The 11961-nt window shown below is 40.7% G+C and overlaps 1 protein-coding gene across 1 annotated transcript in view; it reads left to right on the plus strand.

Annotated features, from left to right (window-relative positions):
• Positions 1-11961, plus strand: part of TCERG1L (transcription elongation regulator 1 like) — a 142852-nt gene that overhangs the window by 1502 nt on the left and 129389 nt on the right. Inside the window, exon 2 of the mRNA XM_018559413.1 lies at positions 11244-11387. Within this exon, the coding sequence (XP_018414915.1) occupies positions 11244-11387 (144 nt within the window). The remainder of the gene's footprint in view (positions 1-11243; positions 11388-11961) is intronic.

Consider the following 11961-nt stretch of genomic DNA (forward strand, 5'->3'; position numbering starts at 1 on the left):
TATCAATTGTTCTATTAATATTATTTAGGATTGATAGATAAATAGATAGATAGATTTTGCAGGAACTAGAGAAATACCTGTACTCTGCCATCCCCTTTCTTCTAGAAAGGGTGTCCCTTTTTCTCCTATGCCTTCAAATATTTGAAGGAAACCGCCACTGACCCAAATAAAGGGGTGACATTGCAGGTCCGAAGTTCTGGCTACACTGATGGCATGCTTTTTTTCGGGTTGGTAACTAAGTATTGAAGCCATGAAATCAGCATGCCCATCAGCCAGCCAGGTTTTCAGCCCCCGTGTTCTTTTAACTGCTTTGTTTAACTGCTTCCAGAAAAGGTTGTTATACTGGAAAGGTACCACTAGAGGATCCCATAGCCAAATAATCCTTTCCCTACATATAACGCAAGTCATTTTTACCTACACAAATGTACAGCTTTTTCTGTTTTTCCCTAATGGGATTCTCATTGCAGTGAATGAGATTGTTCCAATCTGCTTTTAAGCCTCACTGATGATTTTATAGTTTTCCAAAGTCTGATTCTTCCATTATTGTTACACATTTAAAGGTGATATATGCATGGAAACTGATTAATTTAGACCCATGGTCAGCTAATTAGAGGCTCATATAATAAATAGGAATCTTTCCTCTCTTCTCTTAAATTTGTCTCTGAAGGTTTCAGCTTTTGAAATAGCTGCCTGAATGCATGATGTCCTATACACTTTTTGAACCCAAGTCACCTAAGACTAGTAGTGATGCTTCAGTTTGGTGTGTATGCCAGCAGGTTGAATCGACCGATCACTTTATATATATCTTGGTACTAAAATATCTGAGTTTACAGCACTGGCCACTTTCAATGGTCACTGTCAAAGGGTCTAACTCTGCTTGAGGGAGTTTGCATGTATTCATTGTATGGTGAATTAAGCAGGAAGGTTGAGATTGCTCTACAGCAGAAGAAAGGAGACTATATGAAGGCAGGTGGAGCATGCCACTGGAGTTCACAAAATATTTGACTCAATTGGCATTTTAGTTACAGGTAAATCCAGGTGGGTTTAGTCGGTCCCTGAACGATTATATGCCATGAATTTGAAGCAGTGGCATCTTCCTGGCATAATTTATGACTCCATTCCCATCTACTTGAAAGTTTTTTGTGTGCTCGCTCACCTGTGCCAGTTCCTTCTGTTAAATTTTCTATAATATAAAATAAATAAAAATATCTCACCAGTGGAATAAACAGTATACTACTGCTTGAGATTCAATTTAAAATTTAAACATGACATTCCAAATCTCACCTTAATGTGTGTCCAATAAAACTGATAGAATGAATCCACAGCTGAGCTACACCCACCTGCCTGGCCATTATAAAGTGTCTCACACAATTTTCCAGGAGCATCAGTATAGCAGGGATAGACAGATCCAGAAATTCCTATAACAGCATCTCACTTTTTGAGTCCCTGAGTAATATAAGAAACCAGTGAGTGGTTTACCTTATGGATGTTCAACCAGAACTAAAATACAAGCTTGAGGGAGGACCGACCATTTAAATGAAACCTATACTGCCATTGCTGACCTCACCTTCTAAAAATACTATCTTCCAGGCTTCCATGAGGACCAAAGGCAATGATGATTAGAATGGCTGCCAGACAGCCAGCATTTAGAGAGTCACTAGTATCATCCTCCATATTTCTTTCAGGAAAGGGATCCTTTATGTATAACTATGTAGTTATTTTTCTGAAAATTTTGAAATATTTGCAGTCAGCGATGATTGGTAACCTGTATGCATCAGAGCAATGTACAAATTATGTAACAGTAACCCAGAGTAACCAGATTTACTTTGGCCAGCTCAGTGAAAAGATAAATTCTGATTGGCTACTGCACATAATCCCTTATTTTCTTCTATGATATTCTATTGATTTGGCTACATTTCTAAAATGGTGAATCTGGCCAAAAACAATGTTGGATTAGTGTACTATTGTTTGGACAACAATACTTGTAGTAGTACAGTTCTCCTTTTCTGTTAAGGCATATCCCATAATTTCCATATTCTGTTATGCATTTCCTTCCACTGCAAGAGTAGGGATATGTGATATGTGAAATTGGGAGTTTTTTTCCTGAAATGTCAGCAAACTCTAGACATTTTGGTAAAATTTTATTTTGACAAAATGCATTGAAGTCAATGTGGAAGGTGAAATTAAGGTGGTTTAGTAGGTCTTTAAGGGTAAAATGGGCTTTAAATTGCCCCTGAGGGTTACAGAAGCTAATCTTAACTATCCTGGATGTGTACCTGTGCCAGAAAATGTCCCCTAATTATCTATGTTACAGAAGGAAAAAAAAGTTAAAAAATAAAATACAATTTAAAGAAACTCTATAGCAATCAAACGAGAAAAACAAAAAACGCTGAATTACATAAACAAAATGATCCCAAGTACACACCCCTCTCCAAACAAATAGAATTAAATATCCTTTAAATAAAGAAAAAAGGAGAGTTTTTTGTTCCTTTTTCTTTTCCAAGCAAATTGTGCCTACACAGCCTTAGACCCCATTCACACTGAGCTACAACAAAATAAACGCTTTTTCAGTGCTGATTTGAGCTGAGCGACATTGAGCAGCATTGAGCTACATTGAGCTACAGTGCACATTTTCTAGTGCTTCTTCTGGCAGTCTATCAAAGTCTATTGGGGCCAAATCGCTCAAAATCTGCAGCAAAATAGCTCATATTCGAGCGACAAGCTTCACCTACAAGCTACATCTCTATTGAAAAGCATTGGAAGATCTTAATTGAGCTACATTGGGCTTCATATTTGAGCGATTTGTGAGTGGAAATCATGCTACAAAAGCTCAATTTCTTTCGGATTATATTATTATTTCATTATATTATTTAATTTTGTTCTGTTTTATATCCCTGTATCTATGTTAAAACCTAAATAAAAACAAATTTATATAGTAAATGGGGTGACATCCGCGTGGCAATCACAGAAAAAAGGTACAAGTATGCGACTGGGGTGCCATTAGAAAATAATGGCAACCACAGTGTGATTGGTGCACACCTATGCGACACCTGACAACGCGGCAATCCGTGTGGAATCGTGCACGATTGGCGTGCGGTGAGTTGTCGCCTAGATGTGCACCGGCCCTGAATGGGGTCTGATGGCTCGAATTGAGAGTTTGACAGCAACATTGTCAATATCTTCAAAGCACATCTTTGTATTTGCAAAATGTTATAAAACACGCAGATTGGTTTGGCATTTAAAAAAGCAGGTTGCCCACTTTTGAGTTTGTTATGCTGTAGCCTGTGATCTAGGTAAGGAAAACAAAGGATCAAGACGTGGCAAGCCGGAATCTGATCACAACTTAGATTCCTAAATCAGCATATCCTAAACATATCCGCTGAGGGGAGGGCTTCCGATGACTGCAAGGCCGAGCGGGCAGTGTGTGCTTGCACACACCGGCCCGTTTGGCATTTTTCTTCCGAGCATGCCAGTAATCCGCCGAAAATCTCATGATTTTCGGCAGGTTTTCCAGCATGCTCGGAAGACAAAAGACGTGCAACCGTACAGTAGAAACGGTCGCGCGCCTTCCATACACCTGCCGATTACCGTACGATCGCGGGATCACCCGCGATTATCTTACGATAATCGGCAGGTGTATGGGCACCTTAAGATGTGAGTATGCTAAGGATCAATCCACACCTGGAGTAGAGGTGAGCACTGACTGCCACAGGATCGAGGGTCAGGTGATTATGTCTTCTTTATTTGCGCCCATAGACCAAAATGAGCACTTAACCCTTGCAGTGCAGGGGTGGCCCCATTGGAAGGGTACGTTTTATAAAATCCTGGCCTTCTTTATTAGTAGATTATGGGATGATGAGATTCCCAGTCAGTTTTTATTGCAGCCTGTGTCAGCGAGCTTTATCCTGTCCAGTTGCCCTCTACACCACCGTTAACAGACCTTTAAGGGTAACTAAATAAAAAAAACATTTGGGTTGTCACCATAACATGAATAGAGTGGAAGTCTTTCAATGGGGTTACTTGTTTTTGAAAATATGTTTCCTTAGTTCATTTTGTGTCTATTGGACAGGAAGTGGAGAGAAATCTCCCCAACGGGAAAATGACAAAAATAAAAAACAATATCCAAAACTAAAAATCAAAAACCTGTCAGCATCACTTTTGTAAGGATCACTTCCTATTCCACTGTCAAAACAGGAAGCGAGGAAACAATTATCTTAAAGCTGAACTCCAGGCTGAACAACTTTCATGGAAATATATTTCTTAAAGGAGAACTATGAGGTGAGTGCTTTTCACTCACCTCATAGTTCTAGCCGACCTGTGACAATGAGACTGTCACAGGTCGGCTGAGTAGATCGGGAGGTGAGCGAACACATACCGGCGCTCGCTCACTTCTGGATCCTGTCACGGCTCTCTGCCGTGACAGGGGAGGGGCTGGATTCCCCCCTTCCCGCTCCGATCCGCCAGTGCTGACTGGCGGAACGGACGGGGGAGGGGGCGGGTACAGCTGGCTCTGCCTCTAGATAGGCAGAGCCAGCTGTCAGTCACGCAGCTGGGCGGATCCCGGCACAATTGTCGGGATCCGCTTCAGCTGCATCGTTTCAGTATACCACGAGCAGCAGCTCGCGGTATACTGCGGCGTCTCAGTATACCGCAAGCTACAGCTCGCGGTATACTGAGCCTAGGGTGACGGGAGGACGCTAGTTTGTGTCCTCCCGTTACCCTAAGGAGGACTATGCGGAAAAGCCTTAACCCCATAGTTCTCCTTTAATAGCCACAAATGATATAAATCCACTTTATGTGCAACAAATGCTTTTGTAAACCCCGATATTACCTTGTAAACGTAGTGGTGACATCATCACTGTGCAGTACATAGCCTGTACAGAAAGCACGGCTGTGGGAGGTACCTAGCAAGCCCCACCGACTATAAGCTGCCAGCAAAAAAACTACAGGAGGGGCGGAGAAAAGACCAGTCACCCTGCACAAGGAAAGAGCAGCAGTGGCCGGTCTTTTTTACAGGAACTTCTTGCACAGATCTGGAAGAATTACATAATGCTCACCAAGATTGAAGTACAAATACACATGCTTCTTGTAGTTAGACAATATTTGCTAATCTCGGAGTTCGGCATTAAGGGATATAGGGATCTAACCCTATCTCACCCTGTCCAGTTATGACATGAGTTCCTTTTGAATAAAGTCACAGTGTTCCTGAATAGATGCAGTGCCAACAGTTATTATATTTTTATCTCTGCCTTTCACCCTTATAATCTGTCTCTTTTATCTCTGTCTCTCTTCTCTCTATCTCTCTCATCTCATCTCACTTTCATCTCTTTTTCTAATAGTTGTAACATTTATATCAGGTGCTGCCACTGCATACAACACAAACAAATGATTAAAGGGAATATACAGCTTTTTGGTATATGTTTTTATTCTTTATTTATTTATTTATTTAAGTCAGCACAAAAAAGGTAAAAAGTTTAGATTTCTTTTTATTCAGGTAAATTTTATATGGCATATACCGTACATTTTTCATGTTTATCACCTTTAGCCAGCAGGTGGCGCTCCAGAGTCTGATTGCTGTTTTTCATAGTTCTTTACCCCTGCACAGTGAAGAGAGAATCATTTGATCCCTTGATGCTTTATTCTAAACACATATAGCTGAATGTGACATACATTGGAAACCCCCTCTCTCTTCATATGGTTCTGTATGTAGCATCAGTAAGAGATAGACAGTCCAAAAGGAAGCAGCTACTGCAAGCATCATGCTTATTATAGTGTAGACCTTCACAATCCCAGATAGCAAGGATAACTTGCCACAAACCTGTGGCAGGGTTAAATTGTAATTCTTGTTAACTTGTTGCACACATTCCTGGCAAGTTGTAGACTGGCAGAACACTTGCAGCACAAGTTCTAGTTGACACTTTTTGAATTTGTAGCAAATTTGCATGGCAGGTCTGCAGCAAGAATCCTGCAGGTCTTAGCAAGAGCTCTGCAAGTGTACAGCACTTTTGCAAAGCACGTTGATCTGGAGACTTGCAATGCAGACTTGCGGTGATTGTGCAACAAGATTGTGAAGCTTGGCAAGTCTAGCAATAGTTTATCATTTTCAAACATGCAGCTCAATTGCATGCTATCTGGGATGTTAATGTGCATGTATGTATGTATCCAATCAGCACTTTTTACATAATAGAATACTGTATGTCAAGTTGATTGACTGCTACTTGTACCAATAGGAATGTTCTTACACTAGTCCTTACATAAGATGCAGTTTTTTCATCAGTTTATTTAAAGTGTTGGAATTATGGGTATGGAACAGGGATAGGCAAACATTGGTCCTCCTGCTGTGTTGACACTACAAATCCCATTAGGCATTGCAGGACTCTGACAGCCACAGGCATAACTCCCGGGGGCAGATTTATGATGGGATTTGCAGTTTCACCACAACTGGAGGGCCAAACCTTTCTTACCCCTGGTATAGAGGATTTGAAAGGGCAATTGTTTGTGATACACAGTGTCAGCCACAGGCATGACTCCCAGCAGCAGATGCATGATGGAATTTGCAGTTTAATCACAGCTGGTGGGCCAACATTTGCTACCCATGCTATAGAGGATTGAAAAGGGCAATTTAATTAGCATCTACATTTCAGTCAAGTACCATGCTCATTCTAAACTCCCATCATATAAAATGCATTTATTAAATCAATACTTGTTTTAAACCTTTTACATCCTTTATTGCATCACAGTACTTCCAATCTCCTGCAGCCTCTTTGCAGCCAAATTCTGTCTGCATGCTTGTGCTCCACCAATGGCTGCATGGCATTTCTCAGGGCCCAACTTGCAGTCTCTATCGGAAGTGGGACAGCCAGAGTGACAATGCAAGAGCACAATTGAAAGGCAGGGGCAGAGAGTTGTCACCCTATAACAGAAATTCACAAAATAAGAACCTTCATGGCAGGGTCACTAGATATTATTTACATTTTTTTTATTTTTTTTAAATATGGAAAATAACTTGAAATTTCAGCAACGTGTAAAAGCGTATATGAGATTTTAGTAGTTGGTCACTTATCTTTAAAGCAAAATTCTAGGCAGATATAAAATACACACATTGATGCAGCTCTCTGTTTATTAATGCAATATTAAATGTGTTGTCTTGCAGTAGGGAAAGTGAAAATAATTTGGGGTGCATCACTAGAGGGATCACCAGCAGGAGGAAGGAGGTCCTGATTCCTCTATATAGATCTTTAGTTATCACTAGAGGGGTCACCAGCAGGAGGAAGGAGGTCCTGATTCCTCTATATAGATATTTAGTTATCACTAGAGGGGTCACCAGCAGGAGGAAGGAGGTCCTGATTCCTATATATAGATCTTTAGTTATCACTAGAGGGGTCACCAGCAGGAGGAAGGAGGTCCTGATTCCTCTATATAGACCTTTAGTTATCACTAGAGGGACCACTAGCAGAAAGAAGGAGATCCCGAAATTGTCCTGCAAAAGAGAACTTTTATACTCAGCTCTCCATCAGTCCATTTTTCCTGCCTACCCTCCACTCACTGCAGCCTACTTCAGTCCCTTTACATACGACAATTCAAGGAGTGTCAGAAGCCTTTACTTCCTATTATGGACTGTGGTTTCATCCACCAACCCCTGCATCACTACAATACTGAGCAGTGATATAGAGTTTGGAGTATGGAACCCCAGTACACGTGTGGGGGGACATAGACATCTGACACACCTGGAAATGTAAAATACCAAAGAGTCTTGATTCTTTTCAAGTTCGATACAGGACGCATTCCCCCAGTGGTACCTCCTCCCCCTGAAGGGCCCCTATATTTTTTGTTTGTTTGTTTCATTCATACTTATTTTTTTCCAGAGTGTTCAGGCTTTGGAAAAACGTAATCTGTAGGTTTCTATTCTTCTTACAATCACTTCCCTTCTTGTGGGTGGTCCTGGGTGATGTAAAGTGCAATACTGATAACGTCAGTACCGTTTTCTGCATCATTATACTGTACTGTGAATAAAAGGAGCAATTGTGATGCCCCATTAGGGGGCAAGCCCATGACAGTCTGCATTCACAGTATATCTCCAGTCTTTTGGGCTGAGCGATAATGGGTGGCATCTCTGGATGACAGGTGAGTATTAGGGCCTGAGCTTTTTTTTAAATACCTGCTGAGGCTCTTTTTTATTGCAATAAATGAGATAAGATTTAAGTGACTGACAGGGACACTTTATGATGCACACTAGGGATAAGCTTCAAGTTCCGGTTGACAGAAAGTTTGACTACCGTATATACTCGAGTATAAGCCGAGTTTTTCAGCCCATTTTTTGTGCTGAAAAATGCCCCCCTCGGCTTATACTCGAGTCAGCGTCTCGAGCACTGAGGAAAGTGAGTATGCTGGTCAGGTTTCTTCTCACTTACCTCGCCGAGCGTCGCGTCACTGCCGCTCCGGTGGGCGGCGCTCCGAGCGGGGTCATCTGGCAGTCTCCGGGTCCTAATTTAGGTGGCCGGAGACTGCCAGATGACCCTGCTAATGATTAAGCTTGGCTTCGCTTGTAAAAAGTGAAGGATTGTATGTACAGTATGTTCAGCAGTTGGTATCTCTGCATCTACTAATCATTTTCACATGTGCTGATTTTTTTTTTTATTACTGGAGATCTCTGTTTATGTATTTTTTCATCATATTCTAATTATTTATTGCCCAAGTTGTATTTTAGCAATCCTCTAGGCAGTCCTCATTGAATAAGTACAATGGTAGCCAGAAATTAAATATCACTTGTTCTCAATTGCTTCACTTATCCTTTATGTTTTGCCTGTCCTGATTCCCTTCCATCCCCCACTTTTAACCACTAGTGACTTATCCAGCATTGGTCATTACTCATTGTACATTACTTTTTGCGTTTCCTTCCTTCCTAATCCCTTGTTCCTCAGTGGTCATTCTTCATTACTTATCACTCACCACTCTTTCTTTGTCACGCATCCCAGATCAATCATTGTTTATCATTCACCATGCTCATCACTTGTAAAGCCACTCTGAAACCTTAATGTAACAACAGCTTCTTCAAGTTGCCAGCCACTGAATATCATTGTTCTCGTTCAGCAAATGTTTGATGTTTGAAATGCCGTGTCTTGTTTGGATGTTTGACAAATGATGCTATCCTAAAATATACACCTTAAATCTAATTTGCTAAACTAATAGAAGGAACACTGTCTCAGGCAGTTACATTATGTAAAGGTCAACGCATCACACTAAAGTACATCTAAACCTAATCACTAAAGTCTTATATGAAAATTATGTTGATGCAGTTCTAAAAGTCGTTTTACATTTTTTTAAATCTGTAGCTTTTATTAAAATAATACCTGGTGATTCTGCCATGAAGGTCCTTGTCCAGACACTTCCTGCTAGGAGGTGAAGGTTGTGCTCCTGTCTTGTCACATGCGCCCCTGCTTGATACTACAAGTGGTTATGATGACATACATTTTACAGTCATGGTCCACCATTATCACTATCAGGAAGCCAGTCACGAGCAATAGTGTGCAGCTGCTGCTGGAGAGCGTGCATGTAGTTGGAAATAGTGAGGTGTGGGTGTTGTCACAGCGCTAAAGGTAAAAAAATTTATATATTATAAATATGTGAATAAAAATATATGAATAAAAACCAGGGAATTGAGTGCTAATGTGTAACCATGAACCTCCTATAAACTATATTCCCCCGTAGAGTCCCAGGGTGAATTAATCAATGTGACAGGGTATGCAAACCACAAAGTGAAAGAATAACGTGTAACATTGGCTAAAACATGTAAACCAAACACTAAAAATATTAGAATTATCTTAAACACTAAAAATATTAAAATATCTCATAGGTGCGTGATATTGTGCAAATAACAAATAAAATAAAAAACAATGAAAAAAATCGGAAAAACAAAAAAATCAGTGGATCAAATACGTCAATCAAAAATGTATTGATTGACGTATTTGATCCACTGATTTTTTCGTTTTTCCGATTTTTTTCATTGTTTTTTATTTACCTTTAGCGCTGTGACAACACCCACACCTCAGCTTTATCACTTTTCATAGCAGCTTCAGGCTCACCACTGATAGTCTACTTTCCATAAGCGCAGATCTTTGTTGCAATCTAGATAGGAAATAGCTGGAGGAGATCATAAGCACAAAGATGCAACAAAATATGTAAAAATGGTGAAAGCGATATCTTAGAATGTGATACGCTGGGTGAATGCTGTTCAGATGGCATTCCATCCACTAGAGGTTCCTATGCTCCTTGGCTCCATCTTCTAGCAGCCCAGAGTATGGCTGGTTTGAAGTTTTATAAATTAATCAAGTCTCCTCTACAGAATTGCTATTTGAGGACGTACATTGGGTATGCAACCAGGTGCATGTCATGTGCAATGTATGCGTTCCTTGAACATGCGTTCGAGGGGGAATACAATTGTGCTAGATGTGAGCGAGTTGTCTGTTTGGAATCCCAGATTCTGGATATTAAACGTTTGAATTTTTATGTGTCTTGGAGCTAAATTATACTGTTATTTAAAAAAAAAAACCTGGTAGCTACTCTCTATCTATGAATACTCAAATGTTCTGGTGTCAAGTATCACCACTCCAGGTAATTATCTGTAAGGCCATGCTTCCAATTCCTGACCCACAGTGCTATGCTCTCACTCCAAGTCTAGGCCTCACCTCATAATCACTACAGCATAACCTTCTTTTAAGGAGCAGAGGTTTGGTATTGCAGATGTCATATCTTTGCATTGTTGTCAAGTCATAGTACTTATAGGCCAGTGCCTGCTGCCACAGGATAAGTAAGACAGCATGGAAACATACCATTTATGATTTGGATTTGCTCTGTTCTGTTTCTTCTCTGGTTACTGCTTGACATTTATAAGTAAATTCAGCAGCAGAATGCAACATGGGGCTCTGCAGTCAGGGTTGACTGATTGGGGAGTGGTACAGTCCAACGGGAGCTCTACTTAGAGAATGCTCTCCCCAGTCACTTCTTTGTGACAAAGAGCTCAGAGGCCATGCAAAGGAACATGATCATTGCCATATGCCAAGGGCAGCAAAGACAGAGCCCTGTCCCAAGTGTCTATTATATCTTGAAGAAGCTTAGCATAGGAAAGATCCCATACTACCGCTAAAGGGTGATGACATCTAAACCCGATCACAAGAACTGATCTGTAATCTGTTTTTAATGTATTTATGCATCTTTGCTGATATTGTTTTTTTTTTCTTTCACAGTGGGTTAGTGGTCATCCTTCTGCATTTGGATTTTCTCCATCTTCCAGTATAGAGATTATCCCTCTATTTCCACACGTTTACACATCCTCCATTCCTCCACATGCAGGAAAATGTTGGCTGGAAAAGAAAGTACCTAATTGCAAAGTGAGTATTACTGAGGTGTGAACAGCACTTGTGAATCTGATATGTATATAATTGATATGGAAAAAAACTTGTAGAGCCACATCTTACCAGGCAGCTGGAACTAGTTATAAGACTTATATTTGCACAGGCCTTTATATATGTGAGCTGACTGTTGCTTGGGGCTCCCTATCTCTGTGTCTCTCTGCTGTGGGAGCCTGCTGCTGGGTGAAAAGGCTGCATGCTATCCGAACATGAAAAGGGATGGCTGACTCTGTGTTTCGGGGAACCCTTTATGGAGCACCCTGTTAGTTCAGTTAGTGGCTCGATTGAGCAGATGTTTTGTTTGTTTATGCTTTGGACTTACTGTACAAAGCCCTCCTGCATTGAAACTGTGTATGTTGCCTTGCTAATACCAAATCAGGACAAACCTCCTTGGACTGTTCCTAGGTGTGCCTGTCTTTGCATGGTTTATACCAATTGCCTGCTAAGCCTGTGCTCCCTAATATATCTATGTATGGCTTCTGATCTGAAGAAGAGAGGTCAACTCTCGAAAGCTTGTCTTTTTTATATGTTTTGTTAGTCCAATAAGAAAAGT

The sequence above is a fragment of the Nanorana parkeri genome, unplaced genomic scaffold (genome assembly GCF_000935625.1).
Source record: "Nanorana parkeri isolate BGI_ZX_2015 unplaced genomic scaffold, ASM93562v1 scaffold393, whole genome shotgun sequence".
Taxonomy (NCBI): domain Eukaryota; kingdom Metazoa; phylum Chordata; class Amphibia; order Anura; family Dicroglossidae; genus Nanorana; species Nanorana parkeri.